Here is a 15,061-nt window from a genome sequence, read left to right on the forward strand (position 1 = left end):
CCAGTTTTAGGGTCGTAGTCATATTCGTAAAATAGCATAAATACACCTGGAGTTGATAGAACTTCACTTTCATCTACAACATATACTGTTTCATCAGATATTCTCCACCAAACACCGCGTAATTTTCTATAGCAAACATAATGGCCATAATTATGTGAACCATAATGTACAATAACAGATCTTAAATTATACGTCAAAGGTGTTATTACTTCATCATCATCATCATCATCAGATAGTTCATTTGAATCTGAATTAGATATTTTTCGTTTTTAGAATCTAAGAAATCAGCTGACGGAGTTTGAGAATTTGATGGCGTTGGTAATAATTCACTTGATTCATTAATTTTTTCATCTGGTGTTACATCTCTTTTATTCATCGGTAAACGAGCATCTAAATTAATTTCATCAATATTACAACAGAAGCCATTTAAATTCAATCGTGATTCAAATAAAACTCTGGAGTTGTTTTTTCTAATTTGATATGTTGTGGGATCGAATACAGATCTATTGATATGGATTGATAATAATGGTGGCGGCCTAGAAATTAATAACTGTTTTGACTTAGAAGTTTGACAAGTCATATTACTAGTTGATAGAGTTTTAAAAGAGTCATCATCAATTACTGGTTTCGATAAGACATTAGAGATTGTATTTAACCTTTCGGTTAAAACGGATTTCAATTTGTTGTTTGAATCATTGATTGCCATACTTGTTTTTTCTATTGTAGAATTTTCATCTTCTTGAGTATTATTGTCAATTTGATTGATATTTACATCTTCAGAGGTCAATTCCTTCAATTTACTATTGATAGAATCATACATAGATGCTAATGTGCACCTATTACAATTTACTTGCTCTATTATTTCCGGTTGAGTATAATTTGATAAAAGTTCATATAAACTAATTGAATCATTCGTATAATTTGGCAAATTTAAACTTAAACTTGAAGAAACAGAATATCTAATGCCACCATTTTCACCACAATTTAGACAACCTATTCTTTCTGCTATAATTCCATCCAATGGTGTGATTAATTTAAATGGTGTAAATAATTGATTAGTATTAGATGAATTAATAGATTCATTATTTTTAATTAAATTTGGATTAATTTGGTCAGTTGGTATAAATACAGTGCCTACTTTATCTAAATGATCATGTCCCAATAATGCATCTGAAGGTAATTTTTCAAAGGGTATTGATTTTAGAATATTATTTTGATTGGATTTATTTTTTTCCTTTAAAGGGATATGTTCAATTTGTTTCACATTTTTTTCTAGTTTTGCTAAGATAGCTTGGAAAAATTCTTGAGCATCTTGTTGAGCATAGCCTAATACAACATCTTGATTTTTTTCATCAATCATTGAACGTATTAAATTATTTGCTCTAAAATAATATTTTTATTATAATAATTATAGTTTAATTTATCAATTAATTCCTTTAAATTAATTAAAAATGAAATACTTTTTCGCTCTAGAGGAGAAGTTTTCTGTGAATCATTAATATTTAATGATGATGATGATTCTCCATTTTTCATTTTATTTTTTTATTTTTTTTCTTATTTTTTTATTTTTTTTATTATTATTAGTACTTAAATCATTCATGTCTAAATCTTTAGAAGTTGTAATATCTTCGATTGTTGATTTATCAATTTCATCATTTAAGAATTCTAATAATATTTTTGAAGATGATAATGACTGTAAAACTGAATTTCTGAAACATGTATTACCATCATTAACTAAACCGGAAATAAATCCACCTCTTTTAATAATTTCATCATTTAATTTGAAACTAGAATTGAAAAAAAATTCGAACAATCTATTTTGTTTTATAAAATAAGGTAAATGAAAATTTAAAGTATTATTTAAAAAATAAATTGATAATAGAAATAGTGCAATGATAATAAATTTCGAAAATTCATCTTTTTTCTCGTAATAGTTGTAGATGAAGAGATGCAAATCTTTAAGTGACATTTGCGTCGATGATTTGATTTAATAGAGTTCAATTAATTTTAAATCATTTTAGATTTTTTTTTCTATTAATTTTTTTTATCTAGAAGAGATCCTTGTATAAAATTTTGCAAAATCAGTCTATAATGTTAAAATGTATTATTTAGTTTTTCAATTTATTCTTTTGGAACTGACAAATCAGGAAACTCGCGCGAAAAGACCTGAAAACCAAAAATGAAATCGAAATAGCATAAATGAAGTTTGAGAGTGATAAATTATGCCACAATTTAACTATAATAAATTGGAACAATGTAACAGCCTAATTGCAAATCGGTAATTATTTAAAGTAAGTTAGTTGGTTATATAAGAAAATGATTATAGATAGAGATATATTATAAAAGAGAGAGGGAATTTCTTTTCAGTATTCCATTTTATTTTTTTAATAATAAAATGAAAGAAAAAACACATTTAAAACACATTTGTAAAAAAGAAAGTGAAGCATTGTCCTGTTGAATAAAGATGCCATTTCAGATATAATATAGTATAATATAATATAATATAAAATAATATAGTATAGTATAGTTGTGTAGTATAGTATAGTATAATATAGTATGGTATGATATAATAAAGTAATTAATAAAATAAAATAATATAGAATAGTATGGGTACGAGAGAAATACTAATTGTAATTGAAGGGAGAGGGAGTTAAAAAAAGGTAAGTGTGGTAGAAGTAAAAAAAAAAAAATTATAACAAGTTGCTAACCATTAATTTAATTGAGGAATTAATTATTCTTGATCTTGCTGTTGTGGAGGTTGATTTGGAGCATTACCCATCATCATTGGCATCATGTTAGCAGGAGGTTGTTGCATTTGCATTTGTGCTTGTGGAGGTAACTGAGCCTGTGGAGGTAATTGACCTGGTTGCTGTTGTTGCTGTTGTTGTTGTTGTGGCATGAAAGTTGGTTTCTCTTTACCCCAACCGGTCTTCAAATTTCTACCTTGTAATGGGAAATTAGCCAATGCAACAATACAGACAGCAGCTTGTTCATGAGTGTCATATTTAATGAAACAAATACCTCTGTCTGGGTAATGTTTGAAATCTAAGATGAACCCGAAATTTTGTAATAATGGGATTAAATCAGCTTCAGTGGCAAAACGAGGTAGATTACCGATATAAGCAGTAGTAACTCTTGGAGGAGCTCTTCTAATCATATCTTCAACAGCATCTGGGTTGACTGGTAATGGAACTACTGGAGGATGAGGACCATTTGGACCTACAGGGTTCATACCCTGTTGTGGAGGAGGGACACCCATTTGCATATTTGGGGGAGGTGGACCTTGCATTTGATTTGTGTTACGAGAACCAAACATGTTTGGATTGTTGTTATTATTATTACGACGGTTTTGGAAGCCACCGTTGTTGTGAGATTGTTGTTGACCTTGTTGGTTATCACGCTTGGAAGCCCAGTTGATTCTAATTGGTCTACCATTTAATTCTTTACCTTGCATTTGGTCCATAGCTAATTGAGCATCATTTTGAGTAGAGAAAGATGCAAACCCATAACCTCTCGATCTACCGGTTTGCATATCCCACATAACATGAGCTTGAACAAAAGATGGGAAATCTTTGAAAGCAGCAGTTAATGATTCATCGTTGACATCGATATTTAAATCACCAATGAATAAATTAAAAGTATCATCATTAGAAGATTGTTGTGATTGGAAAGCCCAATTAATCTTGACTATTTTCTTTTCGATATGTTTACCATTTAAAGTTTGCAAAGCGACATTAGCATCGTGATGCTTTAAATATTCAACAAAGGCATAATTACAGTATTTATTATTTTTATCAACAATGATTTTGACATTGGCGATTGGACCACCAACTTGGAAATATTGCTTTAAGGAATCTTCATTGATAGATTTATCCAAGTTACCGACATATAAGATCTTATCAGATGTTTCTCTACCGCCTCTGATGGCATTAGCAGGAACAACGTTGGCACTTTCTTCGGTATCATTATCACCAGTTTGTTCAGAAGAGGATTCTGCTGGAGTTTGTTCAGTAGTCATGTTAGAAGAAGCAGTTTCAGCGGTAGTGGTTGAAATATCACCAGTTTCCTCCTTTTGTTTGAATTCTTCTTGAACAGGTTGTTCAACAGTTGGGGTTGTGGTAGCACTGGAAATTTCTTCAGACATTATTTTTATTAGAAGTGAGATGGATAAAAAGAGCTAGAATCTATATGAAACAAAGTTTGGGGAGGATTGTTAAGGTAAATGGAAGTGATATAGTGGAGAGAAAAGTAGGTTGTGTAGCAGAAAGGACGTTTAAAATAATTTTAGTTTAATAGTAATAATAGTAATAATAATACAAATGAAAACAAAATCAAAATAAGAAATTAAATTAAATTAAATTGAGTAAAATTAAATTAAAAAAAATATCAATGGAGTGAAAAAAAGGAAAAATAATTATAGTAAATTGAATAATATGATTATTAAAAGTTATTCTCCAACAAAGTAAAGGAACGTAAAAATAAAATTTATGGAAAAAAAATTTTTTTCTAATTTATTTTATTTTCAGACTGATAAAAAAAAATCAATAAGGACAACTTCTTAAAAGGAAGAGGGGTAGTTGTTCTTATGTTAATGACTATGACAGTGGTAAATTCAGTAATATATTGATACAGAAGGATTAATATATTAGCAATGAATTAAAAAAAAAGTAGAAACAAAAGTAAAAATGAAAAGAAAAAAGATAAAAAAAGGATCTAGCTTCTAGGATCTAACAGGGTGTATGTTAATGTGTACAATGGATTAGAATTCGATTGGTTATATTGTTCGAGTCTATGATTCTTGATAATTCGAGTCTATTATTCTTGGCTTTCTAGTAATAGGTCAAGTTCTAATAAGTAACTGACAGTCTATCAACAATAACAGTATACGGGTGGGCTCTCTAGAAGGAGTATATATAAATATATATATGTATTTTTTTTCTATTTTTTAACAGACGTGTTATAGATTGAAGTTATCACGAGATGAGATTTATAGATATATATTGAATGAAGTTTGTTAGACAAAGGGATGTCAAAGTTCTTGGAGATACCAATAATGTTGAGAGTTTGACAATAGTTGGGTAAATTCTTGTTTCTGACACATGGAAATTTGTTTGTTGTGAATTGTTATTATTGTTGTTGTTGTTGTAAATTGTTTTCCAGTTTTCCTGGTTTGTTCGTCATTTGTTGTTTTCGATATGTACGGATACATTACCCGGCCTGCCACGTGATGGGACCAAAAAAATTCAAAAATATTTGGAAATTATGGTTCCTAGCGGGATCGAACCGCTGATCCCCGCGTTATTAGCACGATGCCTTAACCAACTGGGCCAGGGAACCACTATTTTGTGATAATTGTTTTAATATGAGACTGATAAGACAAGGATGGTGTCTTAGAGTTCGGATGGTACTGATATCAGTAGTTACAGGTTGTATTACACAAGATTACTGTATCTCCCCTTTTTGTTCCTTCTCTATATAGTATATAATAGCATATTGATCTATACATGCTCCTTATATACTTCTTTAGAGCTGGACAGTTCTGGGTGCATAGTTACAAGATACGGTACACTCATTGAAACCTGGGTGACATTCTTACTAATAGGTGTCCAAGATGAACCAGAAGTAGGTGCAGATTCAGTGGTTACAGTTGATGTTCCACGCCTGCTGAATAGTTGTTTCTCAGCTGTGGTCAGCTGATATGTCCTCTCTCGAGGCTTCTCTTGTACTGATTTCTTGTAAGTATTATGTGAAAGGCGACAGCGCTTAGACGGGTTTACAACATAATCTGTGACATAGTGATACTGTCAGTACACTGTGTCAAGGGTTAGGAGCTTACAAGCCCTAACTAAATCAGAGACGTTCGTGTCAACATGTTGCGACGCGTAAACTCGCTTTATATACTGAATAAGATAAGTAAGTTATAGTTATAAGAATAATCAGGGTTATAGTCATCTGTGAAATACTAGCCAGATCACTATATAATATAATCGAAGAGAAGTATTTAAAGGGCACTGTATCGGAGTAGCATGTGATGTTAAATGTTAAGTCGGTATTTTTTCCTTTAAGGATCCGAATTTTCTTAGTATATATTATATCTATCAAATAATATGTGGAAAGAATAACATATTTAAACGCTATAGAATGCTTCTACGATAATTGTAGTTCCAATGTTTAAGTAAACCAGAGAGAATAATTCATCTAGATATCATTTCAACCATATTTAGTGCATATCAGATGGAAAATCTTATTCTGTTGAATAGAACTAATAGTTACTCCCTTATCTTTTACCTTGTATATATTATCTTTATCACGCATGTTATTATTTATACAAATGTTACAATGGATATATTAATATTTTATTATGTTAATATATTAAGAAAATAAAATATGTCCATTCCGGGTTTCGAATAGACCTTTTTCGGACCCGAATTCCTGATAAATTAAGATCTGTTTAACACACTATTTATTACTTTCCTTTTCTATAAGTAAGTTCTTTTTTTTTTTTTTTTTTTTTTATCACTTGAATTTCTAACAGTAATAATAAAACCAAAAAAGATACTAATCTAAACATCAATATGTCAATAAAATCAAATAACTCATCAATGATGGGCTCTGCTGCAACTGTAACTACCACTGCTACATCTACATCTACAGCATTATCTAATCAAGAAATTTCACGAAAGGATAAACGAAGACATAATTTGGAAATCAAAGTATCCAAAATATATAATAATTTCATTAATAACAAAGACGTTTATTATCAAGAACGATTAACTTTCTTGCAAACACAATTAACAACATTACATCAAGGTAACAATAAGGAATATTTGAGAAAATTCAAGGATCTCGAAGAAGAGAGGGATCTAGAATTGATTCGATTAAGATTATTTGAAGAGTATCGCATTAATAGAAGTAGGATTGAATTTCAACAAGATATTAAAAAGGCCAAAGATGAACATGAGAAACTAATCAAGTTATGCAAAGAGAAATTGTATGAAAATATAGATTACAAGATTAAAAAATTACAAGAGGAAAGGATCTTATTAGATTTTGCAAATGCACATTCTTATGCTATGGATTATTCTACTTTAAGCTTTAATAATTCTAATAATTACAATGGTTCGAAAAATTCAAATGGTAAATTTAACAGCAATAATAACATGTACAATAATGAAATAGATAATGGCTTCAAAAATACAAGATCACATACTTCTAGCACATGGGAGACTTCATCCAATAATGAATATTTAGCAGGTGCTGCTATTAATAATGCAAACAATAATTTGGCAAATGGTAACTTATCTAATGGCCGTGCCAGTAGAGAATCTGGCAACGAAAGTTATAATACCACAGATACTGGGTTCGATAATAGAAGAAGTTTAAGACGTCGTAGAGTAGGGGCAAATACTGGTGGTCAAACAAGTAATATTGAAGAATCAAATTATGGTTATTCTTCAGCAACAGGCGCAGGTTCTAAAAAGAGGAAAACAGGAAAATCTAATAATAATTCTCAAGATACTAATCATACTACAAATGATGCCGAATTATTTCAATCGTTAGCAGATAGGCCAGATTTACAACGATTGTTATTCGGAATAGAATATGTCAATGCTAACAAGGATAAGAAAAAGGGGAGAAACAGTCAAAGATATTCCAACAAAAGTGCTCCGACTTTAAAATCATTGAATACTGAAGAAGTAGTAGACGATATTAATATAATTCGTCATTTAACAGGTCAACCTCAATCTCCTTTTAAAAATCCTTGATGTTTTTTTTCACTGAACATTTTTCTTTAATACTAGAATAGTCCGAAATGCATAATTTGTTTTTTTTTATTTCTCATTTTTCCCTTTTCCCCTGTGAAATTTTTAAGTTTTCCCTTATCAGAAGCAATTTAAAAAGTGCTAGAAAAAAAAAAAAATTAACAGTAATAGTAATTATAATAAAACTTTCATATACCATGGATAGTTCAGCTGCATCATCTAATTCTATATCTAATAAATTATCTCAATTATATAGATCTGCAATCCCATCGGGCATTCAAGCTTTAGCTTTAGGGATCACCCCACTAGTGTCACCATCAGTATTAATAACGAATCCAAATGCTAACGGCACAACTCAAAAAAGTATAACAAAACGTGTCTTTACATCATTTTTAAGTAGTTCAAAGGAGTATAAATATAGAATTGGGCCAAGTAATGTAACTGTATTGACTTTTTCATTATCTCAACTTCTCTCCAGTATGATGATACTGGATAATGATATCGAAAATGGTACTGGGTTCGCAACAGCTTGGTCAACTCTATACTTGATTGTAAGTGGGCGTGGAAGTATGCATGCTCTTTTGAGATATGGACGTATTTGGCCACTAACTTTAACTGGTTTGGCTGGTAGTAATGCTTTTTTTTATGGTAAAGAATATCTACGTGGAGGCTTCCATTAAAATGCTATTGTCTTTTATTGACACAAATAGTTCAGCGTGTATGTATACATCCATGTATATATTTATATTGTATTTTTTTATTAATAACTAATATAATTACTACATAATTGGTTTGAAGGATATTCTTATTTTTATCATTATGTTATTTGTAATGTTTGTATTATTTGTATCGTATTGTTTGTATCATATGTATGACTTGTATCTCTTGTATCGTTTCTATCGTTTCTATAATCTACCATGGTACAGGTAAAAGACCATTTAAATCTAAATATTTTTGAATTTCTGTTTCATCATAAAGCTCTATGCACTGTTGATCTAAAGCACGGGCCTTGGGGAATGCAAATCTTCTATATTCATCAAATATCATTGTTAATGACCAATGTTGCAATTTTCGTATACATCCAACAACACAACCTGTACGATGTTTCCCACGGTTGCAATGTATTAATAAAGGTTGATTACTTGGGTCCAGTGCCACAGATAATGCTTCGGTCAATAGTTGTGCTGGAATATTAGCAAATGGTTCTTTATTACCGCTTAAGCCAACTTGAAATAGTTTAATCCCATTCTCTTCCATCCAATTAATATGTTCAGAGGAATAAGGCTCCGGTAATAATAATAAGATGGATCGTAATCCTAGCTTCTTTAAAAAGGGGAAATTCTCTGGACGCGGGAGTCCACTACGATAAACTCCACCGACAACTGAACTAAAATTCTCTGGTGGGACTAAGTCAATCTTAGCTATATCTATGCTTAAACTGTTTGGTCTGGATATATTAGTAGTATTTTCTTCAATAACAGTTTTATCTTTATCTTGATTATTACCCGCATCTGAACAAACTTCAGCATCCACTATAGGAGAGTTATTGGAAGTATTGTGGAATTTAGCAAGTACTTGCTGTACTTCTACAGAATTTTCTGCTACTAAACTATTATGTGCGTTGTCTTGACCATAATCTTGTTGCATCATCCAAGAAAGGCTTGGAGAAGTATTATCTTCGACAGATTTTTGCACTTTATTTCGGCAATCCTCGTTTTGCATCTTGTTACTATAAACGATTTAATTATTACTAGTGGTTCTTTGGAATTATTTAAATTATCTTGTTACTTGTCTTCTACCATCATCGAAACCGTTAAAGTAATCATTCTTTCATTCTGCTTTTATTTTACCTACATAATTCCAAATATCACATTGCCATCTTCGGCTCTCCCAAATCTAATTTTAAATTCTCACAGTGCGAATCTATTTGTAAGGATCAACGAAATAATTAATAAGTGAGAATGGATAATTGTTTTGACAGATAATTATATAAAATGTTCGAGTAAATAAGTTTATAATATATTAGACAATGGACTAGTAATAACAAAGTATCAAATTTTAAACTGAATTCTTCACAACAAAAAACAAAAAATTAAATAAACGATAGTCATCTCCGTTTATCAAGGACTATTTGTCTAATTTAGAGTCCCGGAATAAATAATATACAACTCTGAGCCACCTTAAATCCTTAAACTAATGACTACTGCTACAGCTTCTATCCACTCATCCATTATTAACTTAACGAAAACTATCGTTGGTGCTGGTATGCTAGCCATTCCATTCGCCTTCCGTAACGATGGGATTCTAGTAGGTATTCTGTTAACTCTGCTAGCTGCCATCACCTCAGGCTTTGGTCTATTTGTCTTGGCAAAATGCTCAAAAACCTTAATCAATCCAAGGAATTCCTCATTTTTCCAATTAACGATGATTGCATTCCCAAATTTATCTCCATTATCTGACATTTCCATGATTGTTCAATGTTTTGGAGTTGGTTTAAGTTATATTGTATTAATCGGTGATTTATTCCCAACTATTTTCAATAATTATGGTTCTAGGAACTTTTATATCCTTACTTCAACAATTGTTATTGTACCACTTTGTTTGTTAAAGAGACTAGACCATTTAAAATATTCGAGTATTGTAGGTTTATTTGCTTTATCATACCTATCATTTTTAATCGTTTTCGTTTTTATTAAAGACATTATCTTGACAAACAATTTACCTCCTTTTGAAAGAGGTTCCATTAATTGGGTTTCTATTTATGACTTTAATGGACTATTATCCACTTTTACAATAATCATTTTTGCCTACACTGGTTCGATGAATCTTTTTACAATTATTAACGAATTAAATTATAATGATATTGATTCTATTAAAATAGTGATTAATCATAGTATTGCCATTTCTACAATTATCTTTTTAATTATTTCAATTTTTGGTTATTTAACATTTGGAACTCTCACGTTGGGTAATATAATGTTAAACTATAACTATTCTAATTCATTGTACATTATTTTAGGAAAATTGGCTCTTGGAATTATGGTTATCTTAACATTCCCATTATTATTTCATCCTTTAAGAATTGCATGTAATAACATTATTGTATGGATTATTTTAAAATATACTGGGAAAAAATTGCATACTACAAACGTTCAAACCCCAATTATTCTACGCATCGACGATCAAGAAAATGAATCTCTTTTGAATAGTACTGATTCATTAGAACAATTTCATCAATCAACAACTAAATCAAGTACTCATACATCATCTCCATTACAAAATAGCTCTACATATGGTTCCTTCCATAATGATATCGAACCTAATCTGGAGAATCATTTAACTACTGTTTACTCAAGAGTAAGTCAAGAATCCCTACGTGATGAATGTCCAGCTTTGAGATTTTACACCATATCAGCATTCCTCTTAATTTCAATGTTTTCCATAGCCTTAAATATCAAATCATTCGCGTTGGTATTGTCCTTGGTTGGTGCCACAGGTTCAACATCTATATCATTTATATTACCAGGCTTACTAGGCTATATCCTAATCGGGAGAGACAAAATATCCAGATGTGAACAATTATCAACAAGTGATATTTGTTACAAGAGATTGAGCTTGGTACTGATGGTATTTGGTATACTAGTGATGTTTTTGTCCTTGTATACAACATTAGTCTTTGACTATAATTGAACAATTTATTTATAATACAAAAAAAATAAACTTTGTAATCATAAAATAAAAAAATAACATTCTCTAATTCATTCGTTATATCATTGTCTCACTGTTTTTTTTGACCCTTTAATCTATGTTTCTTTTCTTATATCATCTATAAGAATTTAATTTATTTATAGTTATATATACATGTATGCCCACCTTTATTAATAATATCATAGTTAGTTAATAAATCATTTTTTTAATTTTATTGCAATATGTATCTACTCTACTGCTTCTGGAATGTTTACCGATAGATTAAAGTAAAACTCCGAAGAGTTGTTAAAAACGCGTAAGTTGTTTTCCAAAATAAGTGCCAATGGAGGAATATCAAAATTTATTATAAATGTTCTATGATTATTTAAAATGAAATATGTTGTACATATGTATGAATTTTTGTATTGTAATTCAATAATACTATCTTGGATGTTGGCTTTGTTATAAATGTTCTAATATTAAGAAGGCTCATTTTTGTCCGTAGTTGAACCATATTTACCAAAAAATATGAAATTTTTACCAATGGTTGTTTCATTTAAGTGTGGTATATAATAATTTTCAATTTTTCTCATATAATTTGGGTCATTGATTGTATCTGTTGGATCATTAATGATAGAAAAAAAGAAGAATAATTTTTCATCGCTAATAAAATATCTAAGGAATTAGATTCTATAGGTCTTGTGGAAGTAAAATGGTTTCTGATTAGATCATTGGATTGAAATGCAAATTTTCTAATATCAATGGTAGATGATTTTGAAAAAGATAATGATAAGGCTAATTTTGACAGTATAGGGAATCTACTCCTGTTAGTAATCCAAAAATTACTGTATGTATTAGCATATTCATTAATATTAGATGGTATTGGTAGTTGATCCTCAGCTAAATATAATTTTATCTCCTTATATCTTTTTGTTAATTTAGTGTCAATCTCATTTATAAGGACTTTTGTTTCATCGATATTGCCATTCCCTAACCCACCATTATAATCCATATCGATATAATATTTTAAATACTTGATAATATCATTTTTATCTATAAGATTAATGTTTGAATCATTATTATTTTTATGATATCTATTATTCAAAATATTTCTTCCTGGAAATAAAGTATTCATTTCTTGTAATTTTGAAAACGGCGTCAAAAAATCCAAAATATAGAAGTGTATTGAATCTTTAATTTCATTTAAAACATTATTGAAATAATTTTTCTTCGATAATATAGCTTCTGCAATAATAATTTGATGATAGGAATACTGATCACATTGTTTTATTATATTTTCAGATTTTTCAAATGATTTCTTGACACGTTTCACAAAAAATAAATAAAATATAGTTGAATTGAAAGAGTCATTTTCTGCCATTGAATAGACCGTAACTAATTCTGAAATACTATTTGCAATATCTCTTATAAAATTGAGTTCATTAATAGAAAATTGATGGGGATCATTCAAACCTTCAGATTGTAAATTAATAATACTAGTATTGTTATTTGATGTCTTAGATGAAACATTTTCTGGGTTTGGGGTATCATTCTGTTGGTTTTTCATTTTAGATTTTAAATATGGCTTAATATTCTTATATTGGTTGTTAAAGGTTAAAATCATCCTAAATTCAGAGATCCAATGCACTGGATTATATGGGGTAATTATTTCATGAGGTTCTAATTTTTTAGAGGTTGGGTCTAGAAACTCTTTGGTTGATGTAAAATCAGTTCGGTAAATAAACGTCATAAAGTCCTTTAGTTTAGTGAAAAGCATTTTATTCTGATCATTTAAATTTTTAATATAATCTAAAAATGGTAATAATATGTTCTCCAAAATATTTGTTATTGAATTAACTGTAAATAGAGTACTGCCAATATTTTTTAAATTATTTGACAGATGGCGTATGAGATTAGAATTTAAAAGATCTTTATCAGTTGTAATCGATAAAATTTTATTTTGGATATTATATTTCTCTAATAACTTTAAAATTGAAATTTTTAAATTATTTGAATTATCCATTGGAAGTAAGCCCAGCACCGTTTTACATTGAAGTTGGTTATAATTGTTTACAATTGCATCCATTGCTTTGTTATCAAATTTCATAAATTGGATATAATTACTATTTGGAACAAAATTTGCAATAATAGTTAATAATCTATCTGTTGAATCAGGTAGAGAATATACGTGATGGCCAATTGTTAAACATATTCCATAAGCATCTTCTAATATTTTATAAAGTTTTCGCTGTAGCATTTCATTTAAATGAAGCCCTACATCAATGGGTGATATATTACTTGTTGAATCGAGGTTACTATTTGATATCATAGCTTTGTTATAAATTGGATCAGATACTGAATTCAGTGGTAAGTTATATCTCATATGGAAAATTAACTGATTAAATGAAACAATATGTAGTTGAATCAAGGATTCTACATCATTTCCAACTTCGAAAGTTTTGCTAGTAGGTATACTTTCCTGTGAATTAGTATTTATATCCATATTGGAAATTGAGTTGTTACTATTGACTAGATTAGAGTTGTTATTAATATTAATAATATTACCATTATTAGGGTCTATATTGGTATTAGAAGTTGAATCTGTATCCAGTTTGGTATCACTTTTCCTCTTTAACAACTCTAAAGAGTCAATTGAAATATCCTTAAAGAAATCATTAGCGTTTTGCAGGGGATTTGAATTCGTTTCATTATTAATATTGTTAAATTGTTGTTGGACAGTTACTTGAAAAGTTGATGTGGTATCAGTTGGAGGCGGTATTAATTCATTATTATTATTATCAATAATCTTAATTAATTTAGGGGTTTTGCCTTTCTTGGAAATATATCTCCTAATTGCTTTTGAATGACTTTTAATGTGTCTTGGTAAATTACCTGTAGAATTTCCGTATAGTTTTACAGGTGTCATACAAGAATTACATTGGAAGAAGACGGTATATTTATAAAGATCAAATATAGTCTTCCCCTTCGAATTTGATAGGCAATTTGTAGATACACTGGATGGATTAGTCGATAAATTATGTATCGAGCTGCTAGTAGTTGATATACATGTATCTGTTTCTGATCCAAGAGAAATAGGGTTTGCTTGGGTATTTATAGGAGAAATGTTACTAGGAGAATCTAGAGTATATTTTGTTAAAAATTTAGTGAAATATTGGCCCCATCTTGATTTTCTTAATAATTTATTAAATTGTTCTTGTACTTCCTTCGGAGCAGATTTTTCATTGATTACTTCAAAAGTTTGGCCACCGATAGCTTTGATAATTGAGCCTATATGATAAGCAGAATTTATTTTATCAACGCCTTCTGTATCATTATCAATCTCATCGTCGTCCTCTTCTTCTTCTTCTTCTTCTTCTTCTTCTTCTTCTTCTTCTTCTTCTTCTTCTTCTTCTTCCTCTTCTACCATAGCTAGTTGATGGGATAGCTCATCTGAGGAAGCAGAATTATCAGTATCAATCCCTGAAACTAATTCACCATTAAACTGTCTATTATTAGTGGTTTCATTACTATATCCTGTATTTGCTGATTCCATAGTCTTGGTATATATCCAATTATCCGTTCTGTATTTTTATTTTTAAGTTATATATTGA

General features: G+C 29.6%; 7 protein-coding genes and 1 non-coding gene across 8 annotated transcripts; 3 read left to right on the top strand and 5 right to left on the bottom strand.

Moving 5' to 3' along the window:
* Positions 1 to 205: 205 nt before the first annotated feature.
* Positions 206 to 1,360, bottom strand: UBP1 (ubiquitin-specific protease UBP1; the record flags this gene model as incomplete). The annotated part of the gene is made up of 1 exon (XM_004179004.1): positions 206 to 1,360. One exon carries the CDS (start codon positions 1,358 to 1,360, stop codon positions 206 to 208), a length of 1,155 nt encoding a protein of 384 aa, XP_004179052.1.
* A 1,371-nt stretch (positions 1,361 to 2,731) lies between these two features.
* Positions 2,732 to 4,144, bottom strand: PUB1 (Pub1p; the record flags this gene model as incomplete). The annotated part of the gene is made up of 1 exon (XM_004179005.1): positions 2,732 to 4,144. One exon carries the CDS (start codon positions 4,142 to 4,144, stop codon positions 2,732 to 2,734), a length of 1,413 nt encoding a protein of 470 aa, XP_004179053.1.
* A 1,119-nt stretch (positions 4,145 to 5,263) lies between these two features.
* Positions 5,264 to 5,337, bottom strand: TBLA0Btrna11I. The gene has a single exon. It is a non-coding gene; the product is annotated as a tRNA-Ile (tRNA).
* A 1,268-nt stretch (positions 5,338 to 6,605) lies between these two features.
* TBLA0B07180 (Sds3 domain-containing protein) lies at positions 6,606 to 7,766 on the top strand (the record flags this gene model as incomplete). The annotated part of the gene is made up of 1 exon (XM_004179006.1): positions 6,606 to 7,766. The coding sequence occupies one exon, from the start codon at positions 6,606 to 6,608 to the stop codon at positions 7,764 to 7,766; it is 1,161 nt and encodes a 386-aa protein (XP_004179054.1).
* Positions 7,767 to 7,960: 194 nt separating this feature from the next.
* On the top strand, positions 7,961 to 8,443 carry AIM19 (Aim19p; the record flags this gene model as incomplete). Its single annotated transcript, XM_004179007.1, has 1 exon — positions 7,961 to 8,443. One exon carries the CDS (start codon positions 7,961 to 7,963, stop codon positions 8,441 to 8,443), a length of 483 nt encoding a protein of 160 aa, XP_004179055.1.
* A 232-nt stretch (positions 8,444 to 8,675) lies between these two features.
* SIW14 (putative tyrosine protein phosphatase SIW14) lies at positions 8,676 to 9,485 on the bottom strand (the record flags this gene model as incomplete). The annotated part of the gene is made up of 1 exon (XM_004179008.1): positions 8,676 to 9,485. The coding sequence occupies one exon, from the start codon at positions 9,483 to 9,485 to the stop codon at positions 8,676 to 8,678; it is 810 nt and encodes a 269-aa protein (XP_004179056.1).
* A 474-nt stretch (positions 9,486 to 9,959) lies between these two features.
* On the top strand, positions 9,960 to 11,453 carry AVT7 (Avt7p; the record flags this gene model as incomplete). The annotated part of the gene is made up of 1 exon (XM_004179009.1): positions 9,960 to 11,453. The coding sequence occupies one exon, from the start codon at positions 9,960 to 9,962 to the stop codon at positions 11,451 to 11,453; it is 1,494 nt and encodes a 497-aa protein (XP_004179057.1).
* A 586-nt stretch (positions 11,454 to 12,039) lies between these two features.
* Positions 12,040 to 15,003, bottom strand: TBLA0B07220 (uncharacterized protein; the record flags this gene model as incomplete). The annotated part of the gene is made up of 1 exon (XM_004179010.1): positions 12,040 to 15,003. The coding sequence occupies one exon, from the start codon at positions 15,001 to 15,003 to the stop codon at positions 12,040 to 12,042; it is 2,964 nt and encodes a 987-aa protein (XP_004179058.1).
* Between the last annotated feature and the right edge of the window lie 58 nt (positions 15,004 to 15,061).

The sequence above is a fragment of the Henningerozyma blattae genome, chromosome 2, assembly GCF_000315915.1.
Source record: "Henningerozyma blattae CBS 6284 chromosome 2, complete genome".
NCBI classification, from domain to species: Eukaryota; Fungi; Ascomycota; class Saccharomycetes; order Saccharomycetales; family Saccharomycetaceae; genus Henningerozyma; species Henningerozyma blattae.